This window comes from Anomaloglossus baeobatrachus, chromosome 5 (genome assembly GCF_048569485.1).
Source record: "Anomaloglossus baeobatrachus isolate aAnoBae1 chromosome 5, aAnoBae1.hap1, whole genome shotgun sequence".
In the NCBI taxonomy this organism is placed as follows: Eukaryota; Metazoa; Chordata; class Amphibia; order Anura; family Aromobatidae; genus Anomaloglossus; species Anomaloglossus baeobatrachus.
In genome coordinates, this window is record NC_134357.1 from 555437014 (window position 1) to 555450037 (window position 13024).

General features: G+C 44.0%; 1 protein-coding gene across 1 annotated transcript in view; it reads right to left on the reverse strand.

The window, feature by feature from the left end:
• Nucleotides 1-1915: 1915 nt before the first annotated feature.
• Nucleotides 1916-13024, reverse strand: part of LOC142312991 (uncharacterized) — a 217912-nt gene continuing 206803 nt past the window's right edge. The window contains 1 exon segment of the mRNA XM_075351979.1: nucleotides 1916-2910. Coding sequence (XP_075208094.1) covers nucleotides 1916-2910 — 995 coding nt within the window.

The following is a 13024-nucleotide window of genomic DNA, read 5'->3' on the forward strand; positions in this document are numbered from 1 at the left end:
GACCTAGGCAGGTGCCATATCTAGTGGTTCGTGTCCTCGCACACTAGTGGAGCGAACGCAGGTAGGAGCTTTGTGCGGCTTACGCTGCTGTCCGTCTCCTGGCATCGCTAGAGGAACGGACCTAGGTAGGTGCCATTTCACACTCACTGCTTTTGTCTCTGTGACAATTAACAGAGACCATACCACACACCCTCCAAGTAAGGGAGGAATTGCTTTATTTTCTAATTATATTCCTCTGTGAGTTTAACAGAGGTATTGCACTCTGCACTTGTGCTATTACTATTTACAGTGGCACACTTATATACCCCTTATCCTCTGCCATAGTCTGCAGCAGAGTCTTTACACGGTGGACCCTGACTGTCTGATATTCCTTTAGGTTTTATTATCAGACAGCCCCCCGTAACAGCAGCTCCTTCAGGGTTACTTTTGGTCTCTTTGCTGCATCTCTGATTAATGCCCTCCTTGCCTGGGCTGAGGAAGAGTCAAACTACATTAAATAGATTTTGCCTGGTTGTGTGTCTGCCCTGCTTTCCCATTTTGGATATAATTCTGAAAATAGTCAGTCATTCTGTTCACTCTTCATGAAGCATAAAAAAGAAAAGTTAAGTAATGATTAGTAATAAGTTTTGAGACCAGATAACAACTGGCTCAGTGATAGGCACCAGAGGGTGGTTATCAAATGAACACACGCTGATTGGGCATAATTAACATTAGTTTATTACAGAAGTCAGTATTTGACCCTCTTCATTTTAAAATGTTTATTTAAGTCCTTTGAGAGCTCATACAGAATAGATTCCAGCCTCTGCAAATGATACTAAGCTCTGCAAGGTAATCCACAGCGGAAGATAATGTCACATTATTAAAGTAACCTTTACAGAGCGATTTGGGGAAGAGGGAGGCTTGCAATGAGAAAGAGCAAGTGAAGATTAATAGGGTAAATGTAAAGTCATATATCTGGACCAAGGCAACAAAGGACCAGATTCATCAAGACGTTTTCACCAGAATTCCATCAAAAACAAGTTAGAAATGTTGCAATTCTTTCCCGACTTAGTCGCAAAAAAATGTTGTCAGTCCAAAGTGGACTATACTGGGTTGGCTGGGGTGGCAGAGGGCGTGCAGTAGCTAACCTAACAAATCTATCAACATTGCAACCATTTGAGTGGCGTAAATCACTCCAGAAATGTACAGCAGCTCTGCTGACTCAACTGAAAAGTGCAAACTACCTTTGGGACTCATTTCTATATAAAAACAGTGTGCCCATAGTGTCATGGTATGGGTTGTCAGGTAGGACAATGTTACCTTCCTGACAGGCGTGTGCCAACTGTAAAGATTGATGCAAAATAGATAATGCCATGGGGCTGCTTTTCAGGGGTTTACATCAGCCCCATAGTTCCAAGGAAGAGAAATCTTAATTCATCATACCAATACATATTGGGCATTGAATGCTTACAACTTTGCGTTTGCAGTTTGAGTAAGGCCGTTTTTTGTTGTAGCATGACTTTGCTCCAGCACAAAAAGAAGTTCGGTCTGACCTCACAAATGCTCTTTTGAAGATTTCCCACAGACACACTTCCATTCTTGCATGTCTATGGGTTTAGAATAGGAGACCAAAAAACATCCTGTAGGTCTAATATGTAGATGTTCTAATATTTTTGTTCATATAGTATACATGTATTCAATACACTGTATATATTAATATAAAATACAGTCCACAGGAGTAAAATATATTTGAACTATTTAGATTCTATTTTATTGTATTAATTTGGGGAAAACCATTCCTTACATTCAGAACATGAATATGGCCTCTCCCCTTTATATCGAACACAACTTTATCAAAAATTAAGAAATTTTATTTTAAAATAAAACATTTTTTACATTATGGGTATGAAAATGTCTTCTCAACTATGTGAGCTCTTTAATGTTTATCATGAGTTGATTTTAAATAAAACCATTTCCCACAATCTCAGCATAGATATGGCTTCTTCCCTATGTGACTGTTTTGATGACTAACCAAATGTGATTTAGACACAAAACGTTTCCCACATTCTGTACATGAAAATGGCTTCTCCCCTGTGTGAATTCTCCGATGTTTAATTAGACTTGATCTCTGGTTAAAACATTTCCCACAGTCTGAACATGAAAATGGCTTCTCCCCTGTATGAGTTCTCTGATGTGTAACAAGACTTGATTTATGATTAAAATATTTCCCACAGTCTGAACATGAAAATGGCTTCTCCCCTGTGTGAATTCTCTGATGTTTAATTAGATTTGATATCTGATTAAAACATTTCCCACATTCTGAACATGAAAATGCCTTCTCCCCTGTATGAGTTCTCTGATGTGTAACAAGACTTAATTTCTTTCTAAAACATTTCCCACACTCTACACATAAAAATGGCTTCTCCCCTGTGTGAATTCTCTGATGTTTAACAAGACTTGATTTCTGCTTAAAACATTTCTCACATTCTGAACATGAAAATGGTGACTCCCCTGTGTGGATTCTCTGATGTGTAACAAGATTTGATTTCTTTGAAAAACATATCCCACATTCTAAACATGAATATGGCTTTTCCCCTGTGTGAGTTCTCTGATGTGTAACAAGACTTGATTTCTTTGTAAAACATTTCCCACATTCTGGACATGAATATGGCATCTCTCCTGTGTGACTTCTCTGATGTATAAGAAGATAAGATTTCCTTCCAAAACATTTCCCACATTCTGAACATGAAAATGGTTTCTCCCCTGTGTGAGTTCTCTGATGTCTAACAAGAATTGATTTATTTGTAAAACATTTCCCACATTCTGGACATGGATATGGCTTCTCCCCTGTGTGACTTCTCTTATGTATATCAAGGGTTGTTTGACAATTGAAATATTTCTCACACTCTGAGCATGAAAATATCTTCATTCCTTTGATAGTTATAACATCCCCTCTGTGACTTTTATATTCCTTAATACCCTGTGATGACTCAGAAGATAGGATCTGTTTAATATGATCAGATGATAGATTTTTGCAGTGAAGCACTGAGGATACAGCTGGGATAATGTAATGTTCTTCATATGTGTCTCGTGGCACACCAAGATCATATGATTGAAAGTCTGAAGATACCAGAAGTCCCTCTGATCTCCTAATATAGTCGCCTGCTAAGAGAAATACTTGTATTAATTTTTTAATAATATAAACTTGGAAATAGTTTTCTTAAATTATATAACATTTTTAATAATTCCCAAATATGTTGGTGGTATTCTAAACAAAGAGCACAGAGCAAAGATCACTAGATAATGATATCAGGCCTCCAGGATAGATCTAGCAGTCTTCCAATTCAGTGTTGAATTCAACATCTTCCTAGGTTCATGTCTCAGAGTGTCAGTCACCACTATTTTGTAGTAAAACCACAGTGGAGAATCATAAATGAGCCTGAGCCTGTCAGTCAGTACTATTAGGCCCTGTGCCCACGGGACAAAATTCATGCGGAATTTGCTGCGGAAAACCTGCAGATTTTCTGGATTTTCCAGACAAATCCACAGGTTTTCGCAAGTACAGGCACTCCCCATGTTATTCTATGGGATTTGGGGAATGCTGTTTCAATGCTGCAGAGTTTGCACCTGCAGGAAATGCTGCGGATTTCCTGCAGCATCAAAGAACTACATGTCAATTATTCCTGTGGATTGTTTCGCGCGATCTCTATACTTACCTGCCTTGATTGAAGACACTGGAGACTCTTCCTTCGATGTAGAAGAGCGGGACGGAGCCAAGAGCTGGCTGCAAGAGGTGGACGGGGTCTGCACAAGCTGTGGTCACGTGACTGCCCGAGCTCCGGTCATGAGACAGCCGGAGCTTGTCCGGGTCCCACCCATCTTCTCTAGGAGCCAGCCGGAAACAAAGTTGCTGTGCGATACAGGTAAGTATGAACTCACCGATCACTCCAGCACTTGTTCTGCATTGAGGATGCAGTGCAAATGGAACTGTATCCTCAATGCAGAATGCCCTCGGCATATCCGCAGGAAATTCTGCTGGACATTCGCACCAAATACGCAGCACAACTCAGACAAAGTTGTGCTGCGGATTTCTGGGAGCTCCTGCAGAATATCCTGCAGATATATCCGCAGGACACTTTCCCTATGGACACATGGCCTTAGGGGGTGTTTGTCTGGCACAATCCCTGACACCCACATGCATTTTACTGCAGAACAGAGGAACAATACGTCTGACTTTGTAGAAAGTGTAAAACTGGAAAAGTAAATTTATTTGTAAAGTGGTTTTCTCATGTTGTTAAAAAAAAAGTGGGAGAATGTGATAAATGAATAAATACAACTATATACCTCATTCCCTGACCTCACCCCCGCTGTACTACAAAACACCAGTGATTATCTGTTCACAGTCTCCAACATCATGTCTGCTCTCTATCTGAAACGTAACCTTTTCAAAACTCCACTTCTTCTACTCCCTCCCTCTACTAATCTTCCTAAACCTGACATCTCCCTCTCTGTGTGCGGCACCATGATAATGCTTAGGCTGCAGGCACGCTGTCTGGGTGATATGCTTCACACTGATCTTTGCTTCACCTCCTATATACAATCTCTTGCCCGCTCTTGTTGCCTGAAGAACATCATCTTTCTCACCATGGAAACAACAAACATCCTCACTGTGGCCCTGACCCACTCACCCCTAGATTACTGTAATTTGCTATTAATTGGCCTCCCCCTCACTAGACTTTACCTTCTTCAGTCCAACCTTAATGCTGCAGCCAGGGTCACCTATCTGGCTAAGCATTATGAAGATGCGGCCGATGTAGATGCTGCAAACGGGAGTAGTGGACCCACTGGACCACAGGGGGGACCCAGGCTTACCCAGTAGAGTGAGGTGCTTAACCTCTTCAGCCCCGGGGCACTTTCCGTTTTTGCGTTTTTGTTTTTTGCTCCCCTTCTTCCGAGAGCCGTAACTTTTTTATTTTTCCGTCAATCTTGCCATATGAGGGCTTGTTTTTTGCGGGACAAGTTGTACTTTTAAATGAAACCATAAGTTTTACCATATGGTGTACTGGAAAACAGCAAAAAATTCCAAATGCGGAAAAATTGCAAAAAAAGTGTGATGGCACAATAGTTTTTGGGATGTTTTATTCACGGTGTTCACTATATGGTAAAACTGATGTGTGGGTATGATGCCTGAGGTCGGTGCGAGTTTGTAGACACCAAACATGTATAGGTTTACTTGTATCTAAGGGGTTAAAAAAATTTCACAAGTTTGTCCAATAAAAGTGGCGCACGTTTTGCGCCATTTTCCAAAACACGTAGCGTTCTTATTTTTTGGGATCTATGGCTCAGTGACAGCTTATTTTTTGCGTCTTGAGCTGACGTTTCTAATGGTACCATTTTTGCGCAGATGCTACGTTTTGATCGCCTGTTATTGCATTTTGCGTAAAACTTGCGGCGACCAAAAAACCTAATTTTGGCGTTTGGAATTTTTTTGCCACTACGCCGTTTACCAATCAGATTAATTGATTTTATATTTTGATAGATCGGGCATTTCTGAACGCGGCGATACCAAATATGTGTATATTTATTTATTTTTTAACCCTTTAGTTTTCCATGGGGGGAAAGGGGGATGATTTGAACTTTTAGGGTTTTTTTTTTTTTTTTAAACTTTTTTTTTTACTTTTTTTTTTTATTTTACTAGTCCTTCTAGGGGGCTATAGCGATCAGCAATCCGATCGCTATTATCTATTGGCTGATCACAGCTATACAGCTGTAAACAGCAGATACAGTCACTTTCTTTTTTGCTCTGTTCCGTGCCGAGGGAAAACGAAAGTGAAACATCATAGCTGCAGGCGTCATCACATGACCCTGTGCTACGATGGCAACCACCGATAGTCACGTGATCACGCACGTGACTTCCGGTGGGGGCGGCGGTATGTAAAAAACATGGCAGCGCGCATTTAGATCTTCCTGCCAGACTTTGGCAGCAAGATTTAAGGGGTTAATAGCCGCGGGTGGAAGCGATTCCACCCGCGGCTAGCAGGCACACATGTCAGCTGTTGAAAACAGCTGATATGTGTGCCGACCGCCGCCGCCTGCCCGCGACAGGGGGCGGAGCTTAACATGACACGCTCCATGACGGATATATCCGTCCATGGTCATGAAGGGGTTAACTAAGCACTCACCGCAAGATGGGTGCCGGGTACCACTCCCAAGGTAGTGACCGGGACCGTGGCAGCTGACTCCCAGGGCAGGTGACGGACTCAGGCATAGACACAAGTACAGGCGGGTTGACTGAGGCAGGCTGGACAGTCGGGTGTGGAGAAGAGTGGTGGGCATGGCAGGGATAGACAGGTATGGGAATGCAGGTACAGGAAACTGACACAGGGATAAACGGGACCTGACAACTAGCTAGTAGACTGAAACACTGACTAACTAGGAGTGATGTACAGGCACCTCCCCTAATGGGATGGTGCCTTAAATACATAGTCCGTCTCAGCCATAGGTTGAGAGGCATTTCCGGGAAATGGCATGCTGACCCTTTAAGAGGAGGGCTGGTGTACACGTGCACACACTAAGTACACTCCTGGGAAACCTGGGCTGCGTGCACAGGCCCCGGGAGGGGAAGGGGACAGCATTACACATAAATGGCCGGAGAAGGACGTGACCAAGCCGGAGTGATGAGTAAGTCGGCATCTCTGCAGGGACGCTGGTGTCACTATTGCACTGCATACCCATACATTATAGGATCCAATTTAAATTGCTTATTCTCACCAACAAAGCTCTTCACAGTGCAGCACCTCCTACCTCTCCACCCTTATCTCTGTCTATCACCCTACCCGTTCTCTACGCTCCACAAACAACTTTCGACTAACATCCACACTAATCCGAACCTCCCACTCCCGACTAGAGTTGAGCGATGTTCGAGGTTCGCCAATTTCATGTTCAAGTGATTTTGGGGGGTGCTCGAGATTGAACTAGAACTCGAGCTCGAGCTTTTTGCTAAAAGCTCGACAGTTCGAGTTACGTTCGAGAACGGTTCGATCAACAAAAAGCGTGGCTTTTTACAGCTACGTGTGCAGGGAGCCATTGTTGGCAGCCTGCGGTAAGCTGGTAACGAGGGTAAATATCGGGTATCCAAGCAAAGTGCTTTGCTTAACGCGATGTTTACCCTGGCTACGTGTGCAAAAATCCCCGAAAGCCACACAGAAGCACTTCCGTGTGACTTCCGTCGGATGCTGCTGCAGTCTGCGTCCCGCTCCAGCCCCGCGGCTGCCCGCTCAGCAGTGTCCACAGCTGCCCGCACTGTACAGTGTCCGCAGCTGCACACACTGCAGTGACAGCAGCCGCGGGGATGACAAGCGCTGCTGACAGGAGGTTAGTGAAGTTCCTTACCTGTGGTGATGAAGTCCTGCCTTCCCGACGTCAGCATTGTCATTGTCCTCCATGGCCGCCGCTTCTCACATCTCCTCTCACTGCCGACCCGAGACTGTCACTAGCGGTGACGTCACAGGCACCCGCGATACTTGGTTGTGAAGGCGGCGGTCATTGAACTCAGTGATAGCTCTGCTATCAGGAGTGCAGCGATCACCGCAGGTAATGTACCTCGCTAACCTCCTGACAGCAGCACTTGTCATGCCCTGCAGTGACCTGTGCTGACCTATTGATGTTAGCTCAGGTCACTGCATTGCTCTCCCAGCCAATATGGAACATTCTGTTCTTCATTGACTGGGACAGTGACTATGGTATGGATCGTCATGGGAACTCCTTGGATTACACCAGACCTGAATTTGTTTTTCTATCTAATAAATTGGTGAAAGAGGGAATGTTTTGGAGAGTGTTCTTTCAAATAAAAATGTGTTTGTCGTCTATTTTTTTTTTAACCCCAGGGCTTGATGCCAGGTGACATTACACATCTGGTATTAACCCCATATATTACCCCATTTGCCACCACACCAGGGCAACGGGATGAGCTGGGGCGAAGCACCAGGATTGGCGCATCTAATGGATGCGCCACTTCTGGGGCGGCTGCAGCCTGCTATTTTTAGGCTGGGGAGAGTCCAATAACCATGGACCTCCCTAGTCTGAGAATATCAGACCCCAGCTGTCCGCTTTACCTTGGCTGGTGATCTAATTTTCGGGGGCCCTCACGTGTTTTTTTTAATTATTTATTTAATTTAAAATAACAGCGTGGGGTGCCCTCAGTGTTGGATTACCAGCCAAGGTGAAGCTGCCAGCTGTGGTCTGCAGGCTGCAGCCGTCTGCTTTACCCTAGCTGGCTATCAAAAATAGGGGGAACCCCACGTCATTTTTTTTTTAAATTTATTTCTTTTTTTGGCTAAATACAAGGCTAAGCACCCCTTAATGCCACATGAAAGGCACCAAAGGGTGCAAAATTACAAAATGCAGGAGAGTGGGACATTATGTGTCTTTCTGCCATTATAATGACAGAAAAGACTGATATGAAGTGTACAAGCACAAGAAAATCACCAGAGCGCTCTACGCTGTGAAAAGCAGTAGAAAATGGCACTGGAGTGAACATGTGACCACCTCATGTAGGTTGAAGCTATGGATCCTGGGTAAATTTATGTATTTTCCATCCTTCAGTTTTTTGCAGTACGCAAAATGGAAGGCACACGGATGACAAACGGATGACATACAGACCGTATACGGAACGGAAATGGATGCCACACGGATGCATCCGTGAAAAACACGGACCGTTTTTTGCGGACTGCAAAAACGGATCGGTCGTGTGAATGTAGCCTTATTCTGATCTGCCGTTTATAAACAGCAGGCAGAAATAAGTGAATAGCGCCCCCCGGCGTCAGAAAATCTCCGGGGTGTGAGGGGGTAGCTGAGATCCTGGAGATCATAATTCAGGCCGGTTTTTCTGGTCCCCACTCACGTGATCACCGATATACACCGTATCCTGATGATCACGTTACAGTAAATGACAGCGCCGGTAAAAAATTATTTATCTGCCATCTGGCATGAACAAACATGTCAGATGGTAGATAAATCTCCTCCCTGGTCCCCTCCGGTCCCCCGGTGTCGCCAAAGTGCCCCCCCGACCTCCTCCCGGAAATCCAAGATGGCCACGCGCACAGCAGCGTGCTGGCCACATTCACCCTACTCCTCTGATTTCACATGCGACAGAAAACTCCTCCACAGGCCCTGACAGGTCACCCCCTATAACCCCACTGGTGTTCCCCGGTGTCCCACGGTACCTGTGCAGCGTTGATCCCCCGCGGCCCCCTCCTTCACAATAGACACTGCCGCATGCACAGGGCGGCTGTCAGCTCAGCTTCCTGTGTTCAGACACAGTGAGTGGCGGTAACCATGCATCTGTAAGCTACTGCAATGCCCTGCTCATGAGGTAGGGAACATAGTTGATCAGGAGAGCTATTCTACATTTCCAAATGGAGGTATTTGATTTTATAGTTGCCCTGCTGAACGACTACCAAACATGAGAGTCCATTATACGCCACAAGAAAACATGTCTAAATATCAAGCTCTGTTGTTTAGTATTCATTCAGCTGGATAACTGAACTTAAAGGGGTATTCCATCTCCAAGATCCTATCCCCAATATATAGTAGGTGGAATAGCAATAATATCAGCAAATACCAATATTTGGAAATGTAGAATAGTTCTCCTGATTAGGCATACCCTTACCTCATGAGCAGGGCATTGCAGCTTTGATAGCAACAGTTACGACATGGACTCTGCTGCTGTGGACCCGGGGAGAGTGGGTGCAGATTCATTTTTTCAAATAAATTTTTTTTGTCTATTTTTTTTGTTACTACTGACAGTTTGTGATGTCGGGTATCTGATAGACGCCATGACATCACAAACTGCTGGGCTTGATGTCTGGTGACCTTACAGCTAGTATCAACCCCATTTATTACCCCGTTTGCCACTGCACCAGGTCACGGGATGAGCTAGGGTGAAGCGCCAGGATTGGCGCATCTAGAGGATGCGCCACTTCTGGGACGCCTGCGGCCTGATATTTTTAGGCTGTGAAGGGCCAATAACTATGGACCTTCCCACCCTGAGAATACCAGACCACAGCTGTCTGCTTTACCTTGGCTGGTGATCCAATTTGGGGGGGACCCTACTTTTTTTTGTAATTATTATTTATAAAATAATATATAAAAAAGAGCCTGGGGTGACCTCCACATTGGATCACCAACCACGGTAAAGCTGCCAGCTGTAGTTTTCAGGCTACAGCCGTCTGCTTTACCCTAGCTGGCTATCAAAAATGGGGGGACCCCACGTCATTTTTTTAAACTATTTTTTTAAATAAAAAAAATTAATGGGCATTTTTTTTAAAGATTTATTTTTACAGTACTGTGATGTCAGGCAATCAAAATACAGGGAAGCCCATTTTTTTTTTTTTTAGTTATTTCAATAAATAATTAAAAAAAAATATATGGGCTCCTGCTGCATTTTTTGTATTGCTAGCTAAGGGTAATCCAAGCAACTACTGGCTGCTAACCCCCACTGCTTGGTGTTACCTTCACTGGCAATGGAAAATCCAAGGAAGCATTTTTTAATTTTTTTTGCCAAAAAACTAAAAAAAAAAAAAAAAAAAGACGTGAGCTTCGCCATATTTTTGTATGCTAGCCAGGTACAGCAGGCAGGTACGGCTGTCCCCAACCCCCAGCTGCCTATTTGTACCCGGCTGGGAACTAAAAATATAGGGAAGCCCTTTTTTAAATTATTTCATGAATTTCATGAAATAATAAAAAAAAAAAGAAACGACATGGGCTTTGCCCCAATTTTGTGTCCAGCTGAGTACAACTAGGCAGCTGGGGATTGGAATCCGCAGGACAGGTTAGTCCGAGCTTTTTGGGCGCCTCTGCTGCGAATTGCAGTCCGCACCCGCCCCAGAAAATGGCACTTTCATAGAAGCGCCATCATCTGGAGCTGTATCCAACTCTTCCAGCTGCCCTGAAGGTGGCTTGCTGAGTAATGATGAGTTAATACTAGCTCTGTTTTACTAGCTAGTATTAAGCCAGAGATTCTTAATGCCAGGCAAGTTTGACCCAGCCATTAAGAATCTCCAATAAAGGGTTAAAAAAAAGACACCACACAGAGAAAAAATACTTTAATAGAAATAAATACACAGATACACTTAGAGACTCCATGTTTATTACTCCCTGTCAGCCCTCCACGATCCTGCTCTTCTGTCTTCTTTCCCCTTCAACCCATGCAGCTCTGCTACATCAGACAGCACTGCATGGGAAGAAGATGCTGCTGCTCCGTGCAGTAATCACTCTGTATGTGACCAGAGGCTGCTGGCTGTAAGCGGTGACGTCACCGCTGACAGACGGGTTACCATAGCAACAGTGCTCCGATCACGTGATTCCCGGTGCCGCTATTTACCGGCTGTGACAGCTAGTCCCTGCATGTGGGCTGACTCTGTAAAGAGCGCCGACATGCATGGACGAGGAAGCCCATCATGTGCCAGAGCATCTCGCCGGTAAAAGGACATGCTCAAACGAGCATCGCTTACCGGAGAAATGCACTGACAGGACCTAGCATGATGTCATAGTCATGTGACCAGTCTGTAGCCAATGAGATAATAGACACGAGACTGGTCACATGGCTATTTTGACATCACGGAAGGTCCTATCATCAGTGCTGGTTACCGGGAGGACGCAGCGATTATCGGAAGGAAAAGCGGCAGGAGACAGAGTGCAGGATGCGTCACGGAGACCGGTAAGTGGAATGGCAATGTTAATTAACTGTATGTGTACATTTATAATGTGTTTTTATGTGTTTGTGATTGCCTCCCATTGTTTTCAATGGGGTTCGAGAGGTTCGTCGAACGGCTCGCCGAACCGAACTCAAACGCAGCCTCCGTTCGACGAACCGAACTCGAGCCTCTAGAGGCTCGCTCATCTCTACTCCCGACTACAAGATATGTCCTGAGCTGCCCTAATCCTCTGGATTGCTCTACCCCAAAAAACTAGGACGAGCCACATATATATAACCCCTCCATAACATTATGTATGTATATGTATATGTATATATATATGTATATATATATATATATATATATATATATATATATATATATATATATATAACACCCCTCCACTATTTCTCAGAATCTACAGGTGCATCTCAATAAATTAGAGTATCATCAAAAAGTTAATTTATTTCAGTAGTTCAATACAAGAGTCATTACAAACAAAGTGATCTATTTCAAGTGTTTATTTTAGTTAAAATTGAAGATTATGGCTTAAGGCCCTGTCACACACAGAGATAAATCTGCGGCAGATCTGTGGTTGCAGTGAAATTGTGGAGAATCAGTGCCAGGTTTGTAGCAGTGTACAAATGGAACAATAGGTCTATGATTTCACTGCAACCACAGATCTGCCAAAGATTTATCTCTGTGTGTGACGGGGCCTTTACAGTCAATGAAAACCCAAAAGTTATCTCAGAAAATTGGAATATTATATAAGACCAAATGAAAAAATGATTTTAAATCAGAAATGTTGGTGCCTACTGAAAAGTCTGTACAGTAAATCCCTCAATACTTGGTCAGGGCTTCTTTTGCATGAATTACTGAATCAATGCGGCGCGGCATGGAGGCGATCAGCCTGTGGCACTGCTAAGGTGTTGTGGAAGCCCAGGTTGCTTTGATAGCAGCCTTCAGCTTCGTCAGCATTGTTGGGTCTGGAATCTCTCATCTTCCTCTTGATAATACCCCATAGATTCTCTATGGTGTTTTGGTGAGGCGAGTTTGCTGACCAGTTAAGCACTGTGATACTGTGGGTATTAAACCAGGTGTTGGTACTAGCATGAAGTGTTCTAAAATTTTCTTGTAGGCGGCTGCGCTGACTTTGGTCTTGATAAAACACAGTGGACCTACACCAGCAGATGACATGGCTCCCCAAACCATCACTGATTGTGGAAACTTCACATTAAACCTCAAGCAGCTTGGATTGTGGCCTCTCCACTCTTCCTCCAGACTCTGGGACTGCGATTTCCAAATGATATGCAAAATTTACTTTCATCTGAACACATCACTTTGGACCA